Source organism: Cricetulus griseus, chromosome 2 (assembly GCF_003668045.3).
Source record: "Cricetulus griseus strain 17A/GY chromosome 2, alternate assembly CriGri-PICRH-1.0, whole genome shotgun sequence".
In the NCBI taxonomy this organism is placed as follows: Eukaryota; Metazoa; Chordata; class Mammalia; order Rodentia; family Cricetidae; genus Cricetulus; species Cricetulus griseus.
Window position 1 is genome coordinate 86,874,245 of NC_048595.1, and position 12,307 is coordinate 86,886,551.

The window sequence follows — 12,307 nt, forward strand, 5'->3', positions numbered from 1 at the left end:
TCTTGGCTTGGATATTGCAGACAGGGGTTAGAAAAGAAACAGCATATGGTAAGGACTCCTAGAGGTGTGCCAAGTGACTGTCCCGCTTCAGGGACTGTCACCCCCACCCCTTTTGAGATGCCTCTCTACATCTTTTGACAACTCTGACTTAGCTGTGAAATGAGGTCCAGGATGCTGTACTGTATATGCAGCTGAGGTCCTTGGGCTACAGTGAGACTGCTGCCCAGCGAGGTTCACAGTGACTGTGTGTCCTTAGGATGTCTTGAGGTCCAAGTATGCATACATAGGTTCTGCAGAGGACGTGTCTTGGACCATTCACTGGCACCATAGACTATGACCTTTCCTTGTTCCAAGTGAATTTGTTTCCCTGAGTGTGAAAGAATGAAAGGGAGGGAAGGAAGACTTGGCAATCTGCTTTTCCCTTTGTCTGGTCCCCTTTCATGTCCCCTCCTGCAGAGAAGCATCTGTCTCACTTTGCCATTGGACAGCTCAGGAAAAAGTGGACTCAGTACTGGAAAACCAGCTCCCAAGGACCACTGTATCAGTAATTGTGTCCACTTTGCTGTCCTAGACTTGAGGTTGGGGTGCAACCACGAAGGCACAGCTCCATGCCTGGCTTGTACCCAGCTGGTCAGTGGGAGTGGAGCTTTGGGGCCCCTTCATCCTATTTTTTCTCCTACAGACATAGAAACCAAGGCTCAGACAGTGATATGCACTTGTTCAGACTCACACAGCAGGTTGGCATCAGGCCTAAGACTAGATGGAAGCCTTATGGCAGGTGATGGAGTCAGGATGTGTCTCTCCCCCTCCCAAACCAAGCAGTCCCTCTTCCTTGAAGCTTGCCAGGTCTGCTGACCTCAACTTTACCTCCAGAGCCTAGACTTGGGGGAAGCTCGGGGATGGTCTTGAAGTCCCAACCCAAATTGGGTCCTGCAGTTCCCTTGTGAGATGAGAATGGAGAAGGTTGTGTCTGCCGTCTAAGAGACTCGGCAAGGATGAGGCATGCCTTAATGGCTCCTGGCTCTCTCTCTCTCTCCCTCTCTCTCTCTCTCTCTCTCTCTCTCTCTCTCTCTCTCTCTCTCTCTCTCTCTCTCTCTCTCTCTGGATCTTCCCTTCAAAAGAGGAAGTTACACTTTACCAGACAAGGATGTTAAAATTCTATTCTGACACTCATCACACAGTAGGTGACCTCCCTCCTGTAGTCACCTTCGAAGCTCAGCCTCTGTCCATTCTCCTCTCTTCTCCTGGTTGAGATATCTACAGTACCCTATAATCCTCAGGCCAGCACTAGAAGGGAACTGGAGAGGGAAGAATAGGACCAGATGTTCTGGCATTCATTCAGGAATGTTCCACTGAGATTCTGTGAGAACTAATATCACGTTATGACTCTCCATCCTGGCCCAATATCTGTGAAGTGGAGTATTTCAAAGTATCCAGATCCATAAAAAAGAAAAAAGAAAGGAATAAAGAAAAAGAAAAGAAAAAAGAGTCAAAGGGGGACTCTAGGCACACAGAATCCTGCTTCATATTGGGTCAGCCAGTCAGCCTATGTCCTGCTAGTAACAAACCATAAACATATGTCCCCTCTCTGTTCTTGACTCTTTCCTTGTAGGGTTTGCCCCTCCCTAAGTTCAATATCTTATAAACTACTCAGCCACAAGGCTACAAAGCAGAGCCAGTGCACCCTGGAACATGACATGTTAGTGAAGTCTGTACGTGACTGGGAGACATATGGAATCAGACCCTGGCTGCGTGTCAGGACTGGATTTCCAGTTGTCTCAACAACTTAGTATTTGTTTGGGGCTCCATTCTTCCAGGTGGGCTGAAACTAAATCTCAAGTCCAGGTGTCTATCTATCTGCCCATGGCTTCTTCTTTGCTCCCCAGGGTTCGGGGTAGGAGGTGTAGAGAAATCTGGTCAGTTAACTGTGTTATCATTCATAGATACATCTAAGATACTCTCTGCATCTCTAATGGGGCTTCTGTGGGAATCACTGTTTTCACTTCCAGGCCAGCATTCTGTCCTGGGGTCATTCTGTCCTGGAACCTACTGCCTCCATAACTCTACTTGACAGGGACTCTGGTCTTCCTTGCTCTTTAGTCCCTGATGCCTGTAGGAGAGAGCTAGCTCACTCTGACCTCATTACTCAGTATTCTAGACTATCTTCCTTTCTCTATCTGCCTGACTTTCTCTTCTCTACTCAGACTACTCTGAGCCTATGAAAAGGAAACACCCACAACTCCATTATTATTCATTGATGCCAAGAATCTTTCCATTCTCCCAAAGAGTCACATTTTAAAACTCAAAAGCTAATTATCTATACAAAAATGTGGTGTAATAAATGCAGAAATGTCCCAAGCAATAAGAGCCAGGAGAAAAAGCAAGTTGACATATCCAAAGTATCCTGTTAGACATGTTATTGATACTTTGTTTCCTGGCTAGTGACTAAGAGTCAAGGTTGTGGATTTACTAGCAGTCCAGGAACATTCATTTGCTTACACCTACTAAGGTGTTTATTTAGGAAGGTCAGGATTATTGGAGTGATTACTAGCATTTACCATAAAAGTCCAGCACTTGACAAAGTCTTGAGTCATTCCTAATCATCACCAGTCCAAATTCTGACCATTAGGTGATACGATGTTTCTTGGTTATTTGTGACAGATTTTATTTCCTTCACTAAACATATATTGAGTTCCCATCTCTATCAGCAGGAGCAAGGGCCCAGGGACTTATATGTGGAGGTAAATGGGAAGGGTCCCTGTGTGGCTGGTTCTAGCTGGAACAGGGACAACCTGGGGTTATGATGCCAGCCAGGCTCCTGCAGGCATCATCTTGTAACTTCTTAAGCAGGTAGGATTTCTCCTGAGGACCAAAAAGAACAGGAGGAGGATTTTAAGTAGGCTGGTAAACGTGAACTACAGGTGACTAGTATGGATTCACTTAGCTCTGAAGAAAGGACTTAGAAACAGTCAACAAAGAGTGGGTGGAACCTGGGATTCTGACCCTGCAGAAACAATTTCTGCATCTCCCAAACGATAATGTGAAGCAAGGCTGTCGGGGAGGTGATGGCTGTGAAAGCCTCTGGCAGCTGCTCAGCTCTGCGGTTGGAGGACAAAATCAGATGGCTTTAGAGAAGGAAGGCGGCCTGTAATTTCCTTGATCATTCTTTTTAGTGAAAGCTACCCAGAGGCTGTATTTTAATCCTCACTGTGGGAAGCTGCCAAGTTTCCTGAGCTAAACGATGCATGTTTGTTCTCTGGAGTGAGTGGTCCCTCCCTAAGACCCACACTAACCCTTCAGCAGTCCTATCTTCCTAACACTGAACATCTTCTGTTTCCATCCTCATCCTCACTCAAACAAGCTCTGTACCTTTGCTGGGCACATAGCATTCCTCAGAGCCCTCCCCCTGGGGGGTGGGCACTGGCATCCCAAAAGTGTGGCACTTTCTCCATAATGCTTGGTATGTCTTCCAGCTGAGCAGTAGGGGCCCCCACTTCCAGTAGGAGATGACTAATCCTGGAAAATTGGGAGAAAATTGGGAGGCTCTGAGTTCTGAACCCACATGGCAGAGAGCCAGAAGTATGGGATCCTGAACTCTGTGCTGCCTAGGGGTGTAACTCTTTCTTGGCATCCTCTGCTGGACACTCATCACCTGCACACCATAGGCAGTACCCTTCCTTGGCTGAGGGTGGGAAGGCACTGGGCGTAGAAAGCAAATGCTCTCAAGTGTGTGGCCAGCCCGCATATTGCTCCCATGCCTGCCATTGCTAACTCATGGTGCTGTTCGTGACTTGGCCTGGGCAATGCTTCAGAACCCTAGTGACACTCTCTGATTGGGGGGCAGTGGGAGGGACTGCTCCCAGTCCTATGCTCCTGGCACAAGGAGATAGTTTGGCTCTGCCATCCCTGGGAAGGGGTTTGGTTTGCCCTTCTGCTCATGGATTGGGGAAGAGAGACAGAGAGGAGGATAATGGGTGGGACTGGCAGTTAGCACTCCAGAGGCTAACAGTGTCTAGAAAGCAGCCCATGGGTAATGCTGGCTTGAGAGTAGTCTGGGTTGCCAGATCTGTCTTGCACTGTGCTGTCTTTCTCTCCTTTCCTTCCCTTATCTCTTCTCTCTCCTCCTGTCCTACCACCTCTTCCTCCCTGTCTCTTCTCCTCTCCTCATGAGCAGGCAGAGCCCGCCAGCAGCCCCCACTGTGCCCACTCTCGCTGCTCTCCTCCACTCTCTCTCCCAATGAAGGAAGAGACCACTGGAGTTTGCATGTATCCTCCAATCAAAACGAGGCTGGTAGGTACCCTGACAGGGTGGGGGCCTGCTGGGTCACGTGAGGTGGCAGGAGCCCCAGGTGAGGCAGTAGCTGGATGGATGTGCAGAGGTGCCAGACCTCCAAAGAGCCTGCTAATGGGTGCTCTCATCCCTGGATGGATGGGAGAATTTGGGGTCCAGCTGGGATTGGCCAAACCAAGACACATACCCTGCTCCTACCCATTCCTCCACAGCTCTCAAGAACCAAGAGCCATTTGCTTTCTGAGAACTTTTAATGAGAAAAGAGACTTAGTTAGAGAGGAATATACACTTTGATAGTCACCTTCTGGGGTCCTAAGTGTCTTGTTTTGTGGCAAATAAAGTTTTAAGCTCACCTCCCCCTTCTATTTACTGACATCATGACACACCAGGAGTGCTACATGATGACTTAAAAAGAACCATCTTAATCATAACTGAGCATATTTTTTTATCTTTGCCTGTTTTCCTCTGTTTATCCATGTTCATTCATAATTTCACCTGTTAAGCAGTAGTCGCCATGCTGTCTCCTGTTTTCCCCCTTTCTTGTAGCACTGTTTCTGTCTTGTTGTCATTGCCTCGTCCTACATGGCCATTCAGAATCCATCAAGCAAAGGTTTATCATGGGCCTCAGCCCCTCATGTTAGGAAGGGCACTCTGTGTATGTGTCACTGTTTCAGGGAACATGAAGCATTTTTGTGTCTGGGGTTTCATCTCCTAAGTCTAGATGCTTTTGAGTGATGTAGGATGACTTTGGTGTTTGCCTCCTTCTGAAATGGCCCTGGATTTGGAAAGTGCCACAAGAATGCAGTGTGTTCTGCCATACCAGTGAGCATTGGGGTGTCATGGGGATGTAGCTTCTTACACAGTAGTGTAAGGCCATTGTTTGAAGCTGCTAACATACACATTTCACTAATAGCCACAAGGAAGCACTTCCTGTCTATTCTGGTTGGTTTGAGAACTTACCTGCAGATTTTTTTTTTTTTTGTTATGACATTTGCTTCAGAATGCCATGCCAACCTGTTAGGCCAGGCGAAGAGAATGGGAGAATGCACTGTGAAGTTTTGGCTCAAGAGTCTTTGGGAGCTTGGGGCTCATTCTGGGAATTTTGGGATATTTATTTGAACAGATCTGAGTGAAAGGAAAGTTAGGTCGGTGTGAACATCATCACATGAACATTGCAAAGATACTGTTATCTCCATATTGACTGACACCTGTTCTGCCTGTTCAGAAAACAGCTCCTGATTTGGGTCTAGTCTGCAGTGTCCCTGTGCCTCCCTCCCCGTTAGAACAGTGTGAAAGTGCCAAGGTGCTGTCCTAGAGTCCACAGGCAAGACCTCATGCATGGGGCATCAAGCTGCTACCCCTGGGCAGGGATGGCCTCCGTGCCTTGTCAACAGTCCTTGCCTGCACAGGTACACAGACTACAGACAAAGCTTGTACTGCAGTCACCAGGCCTCTAGATCCCCTGGTGTATGTTGGCTCAAAGAAATAGGTCCTGTCATTTTCCAAGGCCTCCAAGAAGCCAAAGACAAAATGAGCAAAAAGAAGGAAAGAGAGGCTGCCCTCACCAGCTGACTGGCGCACTGGCCTCACTGAAACTACTGTCCGTATTGCATCATTGCTCACTTCCAAGTACATTACCTTCTGTTCTCAAGGGCCATAGCGGCAAGATATTTTGTGCTGCCATGTGCTCTCTTTAGGAGTTCTGCTGCTCAAACTGTACAGGGATTGAACAATGCAAGTCATTTGACAGGGACTGCCTTCTGGTTTAATTGACCCTCTAGCTAAGATGCACTATGTCCCCAACAGACCATTCAGAAGCCTCTTGCCATGTCCCACAGCTGTGGCAAAGCCCTCAGAGGTCTCCCCAGGTACATTGGAATGGCCTCCTCAACTACCTTGAGTGTAGCCTTTTCTGGAGCAGGCTTTGGACGCTGGCCTGAAACTCCCTATAAAGGGAGTTCTGGGCAAGGAGAACATGCCATATCGTGTAACCCAGGCAGACAGGCCTGCATCCTCCACCACAGAGAGATGAAGGCTCCTAAACTTCCCAGGATCCTTCCTCTCAGTTCTAAAGGTGTACTGGTAAAGGCTTCAAAATGTTTGTGACATAAAGGTAACCCCTTGTCTTTCTTTTTTTTGAAGATAAAAACATTCCCAGCAGAACCAATGATGAACCCGTTTCCTGATCCCTTCACCACGGGGCCACAGTTCACTGTGAGTAGTCTCAGATGGTAGGCCATATTGTAAGCCTTCACTTTCTTGTGGAGAAGGCTGTGGGGGGAGAGAGGCACTGTGGTTGGGGTCTGTTTTACTTTATTGAGATGAAAGTCACAGAAAATTAAGCATATTAAGACTCTTCAGGAGCATTTACTGTGATTATCGAACAATGGCCATCTCCCTTTCCTTCCAACAGTCCTTTCTGTCAGAGAGAAAAACCCAGTATTTTCAGTGTTTCTTTTCCACTGCACCCCTGGTGCATTTGGTACTCATGCAATTCACTGAATGTCTGTGTAGTTTTAAAGATTAGACAAGGCTTAGGCCTCCTCTTTTCAGTGTGGGTGTACATTTGGTGTGTGGATACATATTTGTGTGCAGGTGCACATGAGTGCACATTTGTGTGGAAGCCATAGGTTGATGTTGGGGATCTCTTTTTTGAATAGTTGTCCACATCATTTACTGAGGCAAAGACTTGCCAAACCCAGAATGCACCAGTAGTTCTCCTAGTCTAGCTAGCCAACTTGTCCCAAGGATCCCTGTCTCTGCCTTTAGAGCTAGAATTACAGGCAGACCACCATGCTAGTCCAGTCCAGCTCTTTTGTGGGTGCTGGGGCTCTGAGCTCCAGTCTCCACATTTACATGACAAATACTTTATCTCCCGAGCCATTTCTCCAGATCACTTGGGCTTTTTAAAAATTAAATTTTAGTTTTAAAAAGGTTCATACAAATGTATATCATACATCGAGTACATGCTCCTCCCCATTCCCACTAATCATCTGTGTTCCCTTAGTTTCATGTCTACTTTTAGGGTCCTAGTCTGTGGTCCAGGCTAGCCTCTGACTCCTGAGTGCTGGGATTAAAGGCATGAGCCATCATGGCCCAGCTATATTTTTCACTTAATATCATGTTTTCAGATCCATCTACTTTAGAGCATGAATCTACACTTCCTTTCTTTTTGTGGAGAGTAATATTCTACAGTATGGTTTTACTGCAGTCTGTTTATCCATTGACGTATTCATGGGGATTTGGGTGGTGTCTACTTTTGGCAATTGGAAATAGTGCTGTCATGTGTGCTATTTGCTTGTTTTAACACCTGTTGACACTGTGTCTTGAGTTGGATCTGCATCTTCTGCATCTTGATAATGGTGTGTGGTCTTAGGTAAGTCATTTTACCACATAGACCATCTGCTTTCATGGCTGTGCATGTGCATACATGCATGTGTTTGTGTGATGTATGCAGTAAGTGTGTGTGTGTGTGTGTGTGTGTGTGTGTGTGAGAGAGAGAGAGAGAGAGAGAGAGAGAGAGAGAGAGAGAGAGAGAGAGAGAGAGAGAGTGGCAGAGAGACAAAGAAAGAGAAAATACTTTAATCTATCATTCCTTTGGTGCCTTTCACCTTGTTCTGGATCCAGGGTCTCTCATAGACCTGTGGCTTACTGACTTACCTATGCTGGCTGGTCACTAAGCTGAGGGATCCTCCTGCCTCCGGCTCCCCAGCTCTGGGATCACAAGCATGCACAACCACATATGCCTTACTTAACATAGGTCCTGGAGATAGAACTCATTTGTAGCAAGTGCTTTACCTACTGAGCCATCTCCTTAGGAACAGTAATAAGAAGCAGCCTGGTTGAAACATGCATTAAAAGGGACTGAGATCCAATTGTAATTTCCTAATACAGATCTCACCTAAATGTCTGTGATGACTGCTGACTTCCCAGGCTGCAGAGATGGTGGTACAAAGACCAGGACCATGTCCAAGTCCTGACCATGGGCTCCTCATGACCACCTCTTTCCCTGTCTTCATTAGACAGCTCATTTAAACTCAGTAAATAGATTAAATGTGTTTAAACATTTTTTGAAGATTTATTTATTCTGTTTTATGTGTATGAGCATTTTACATGCATGTATAGATGTATACTGCATGTGTGCCTGGTACCCGGAGGTAAGAAGAAGGCACTGGATCCCCTGGAACTGGAGTTACAAATGGTTGTGAGTCACCATATGGGTTCTGGGAGCCAAACCCAGGTGCTGTGTAAGAACAGCAAGTACTCTTACCTGCTGAGCCATTTCTCCAGCCCCTTTTCAAACATTTTGAATGTCATATTTCCTTCCTCACCAGAATGACAGCAATGATTACTCCCACACTTCTTTTTGGATGCCCAACCCAATCTTTCCTGGGAGTTTCTGCAGAATCACACTTTATAGCGAGCTGCTACATATAACAGAAGTGAGAGACTACAGTCCTTCCCTACTTCCTCTCCCTCTCACCCGCTCCCGGGAGTCAGTTGTGATCTCTGAACTCATATGGTTCATGAGACTCTCTTCCAAAGGTTTCTGTCTTCCATGGAGGATTTCCAAGGGGCCTGAGGTCCAGCCCTGAGTACAATAGTGATCTAGCTGATGGTCACTACCTAAGGAGGCTTCAGCCCATGGCATGAAAGGAGGGAGCAGTGGTTCCTTTAGGTTTCAAAAGATGAACAGACATAAGAAGGTTTTTGGCCACCTCTATGTGGAGGGAAACTAGGTGTCTAGAACATTTATTTCTAGGGTCAAGAGCTCACTTTAATGAGAGGACAGAGGTACCTGGGCTATGCCAAGATGTCCAGTACTGTTGCCTGGTGCTTGTACATCCAACCTACCCTGCAGTTTTTGCTGGACACAGATCCTCAGCTGGAATCTCTGCTCCAGTTCCCTCAGTTGGCCATGATGGGGGAACTCTGGTCTCCTTCCCAGCCTTGGCAGCGATAAGAAACACCCAGGGAAGCCCTTCTTGAAAGCTGGGAGCACAGATGGAGCTGGAAGCCAATGTCATCAGCCACACTAGGACTTTTAAGAACTGGGCAAGAGTAGCTCAAAGGCAGCTGGACAGACAGAAGGAACAGCATGAACTGGAGTCCTGAGGAGGGACAGGCCATCACACACTCAAGGGACTTCAAAAGAAGGCCAGGGAACTGGAATACAGAGAGCAGGAGCCTGGGGTGTGAGAGGAAAAAGAGGAACAAATGCTGGAGGAGCAAAGCCAGGCCTGGCCCTTTCCCAACCGTGATGGGAAGCCCTTGGAAGATGTTAGAATAGGGCAGTGACAGGGCGGCTGTTTTTAGAAAGCAGCTTTGTGATCTCTGTGGGAGAACATTTGGGTCCAGACAGAACAGGTTTAGGATAATAGTTTAGAAATAAATCTAGGTCAGTAGCTTAAGAGAGAGTGTGCAGAGCACTTGCCCCTGAGTGATTTTGATGGGAGAGGTGGGGAGAAGTATACAGTTGGGGGAGATATTTAGGAGGCTGTTATGATATTAGATAGGTGAGGGAGGGAGAAGGACAAGTGGTTGCCAGATTTCTGCCATCCAGAACATAGACAGTGAGTCCATTTGCTGAGATTCCCATCACTGTGATGAAGTCCTGAGACAAACAACTTGAAAAGGAAAAGAGTCACTGGGGCTCACTGTTCCAGAGGTCTCAACAGATGATGACCATCTGGCTCCAGAGGTCTCAGCAGATGAACACTGGCTCCGGAGGTCTCAACAGATGAACAATTAGCTCCAGAGGTTTCTATAGATGACCAGTTGGCTTCACTGCCTATAGGCCTGATACAATTCAGAGTCAGCATAGTGCAAGGGTATGGCAGAGGAAAGCTGCTCCTGTGGCAGCCAGGAGTAGGTAGTGGCCAAGGAAGGGCCCTGGGGGCACAAGATATACCTGCCAAAGCAACACCTCCAGTGGCCCACTTCCTCCAACCAGCCCCCACTCCCCAACAGCCCACTCAGCTACGAGATAATTAACAAATTAGTCCCTTATCTCATGTTATACAAGCCTCCAGACCTGTCCTGGTTGGAACCGCTGGGCCTTTAACAGTTCTGAAAGACTCTGTACAAAGTTGAACTGGCAATCGGTCCGGTCCCTGTTTGACCCTGAGTTTTCTTAATTGATTCTAATAGAGAATGTTGGTCCATATCAGCCAGGTGACTGCTGCTTTCAAGCCATGGTGTTAGATTTCCATACTCATAGCCTCAAGTCACTCCATCTAGATCCACAGGTTCTCCCAGCACTGTCTGCATCTGGCCCACATTCCTCTTTCTAACCTGCCGTGTTCTTCTGTTGCCTGCTTCATTCTACTGAAAGCTAATACATTATTCATTGCACCATTTAACAGATATTTTAAAAGATAAGGGCTCAAAGGCTACAGAAAATTTACTGTTTCTTCAGGATCTCTCTTAAGTGCAACTAGCATCATTCCCCACCCCATACATGGGTACACACCCATAAGGAGTGTCATGACTGCTGACACAGTTGGTGTTTGTCCTGGGACCTCAGCACTTTTATCCACCTGTGCCTTTGTGCCATCTGTGCAAATGTCCATCAGAAGTGGCCTTGGAAGCCCACCTGTCACCCACTCCTAAAAGCAACACAGCCTCCTATTGGCCAGCTGCCACACCTTGCAGGCCAGGCCTTTAAACAACATACGGAATGGCTTTCCTGCACATGCAGCCCATCTCTCATGGGCATACTGAAGGTTCTGCATTGTCCAAGCTTATGGACCAGCTGCCTGCCAAGTCGACTGGGGCAGAAAGAGAAAAGGAAGCAAGCCACACACTTGGTCCTTAAATTTTTCTGTGAAAGCACCAGTCCTTATTTCACTGAACAAAGCAAAGCACACAGTCACCCCTAACTTGAGAAAGGCAGTGAGGTTTCATCCTACTGTGTGCCTGGAAAGTGGTGAGCCAGAGTGACCTGACGAACAGTACAAGTGAGTGTCACATGCACATAGTTCTCGATGGCAAGCCTCACATGTTAGACAAGCATCTGCGCACCTGTACATGTGACATACTGGCCTGTAGAGCTACTTCTCCAAAGTAACACTTCCAAGACCCAACAGTAGTCATTCCTTGTGTTTCTCTGCTTGAAACAAGTTAGTCTCCCTTTTAGGGGCAGATGTAAGTCACAAACGGGGCTTTGTGCTTTAAAAGAAGATAATTAATTATGCACTCAAAGATCAAAGACTTTAAAAAGCTGGTGGTAAATTTCTTCAAATTCAGAGCCAAGAACCACCATTAAAAAAATCAAGTATATATATACATACACACATGTTTAATCTTTTTGATAATACCATATATATATATGGATTAAAAAAAAGAGTGTCTGGAGAGATGACTCTGTAGTTAAGAACACTGACTGTTCTTTCAGAGGACCTGGGTTTGGTCCTAGCACTGACATGGTGGTAACTCCAGTTCTACAGGATCCAACACTGTTCTCCTGGGTCCCATCTGTACACTCAAGCACATACATACATGGAAGCAAAACACACATGCACATAAAAGAATCAAAAATCCCTAAGGATATGAAACAAAAACTATGCATGAAAACTACTGTTGCCAAATATATTAATGAAGACAATAAGGGATTATAAAATGTCTTCATTTATATTATTTTGTTGTTTATTTTGGTTTTGGTTTCATTGAGAGTCTCACTATGTAGTTCACACCCCCACCACTCTCAGCCTCCCAACAGCTGCTGCTTTACTTAAGCTTTCTGTGGAAAAGTAATAAGCATATTTTGCTTTGTAATGAAAATGGCAAGTGGTTTCCCTTTCTGGACCAGGCAGTGTGCTGCAGGTCAGTGGTTCTGAAAATAATGTGTATCAGAACCATCTGGAAGTCTTGTGAAAGCCTGCCATGTTGGGTTGTCTGGCACCAGCATCTGAGTAGAGCCTGAGCATTTTAACCAAGTATCAAACTAATAATGATGTTGCCCGTCTGAGGACCATATTCTAGATCCACTGTGGCGCTTTATCAGTGAACAACAGC

The 12,307-nt window shown here is 46.4% G+C and overlaps 1 protein-coding gene across 1 annotated transcript in view; it reads left to right on the forward strand.

Annotated features, from left to right (window-relative positions):
• Epb41l4b (erythrocyte membrane protein band 4.1 like 4B) overlaps positions 1 to 12,307 on the forward strand; it is a 144,428-nt gene that overhangs the window by 127,028 nt on the left and 5,093 nt on the right. Inside the window, 2 exon segments of the mRNA XM_027403049.2 lie at positions 4,175 to 4,291; positions 6,434 to 6,505. Coding sequence (XP_027258850.1) covers positions 4,175 to 4,291; positions 6,434 to 6,505 — 189 coding nt within the window.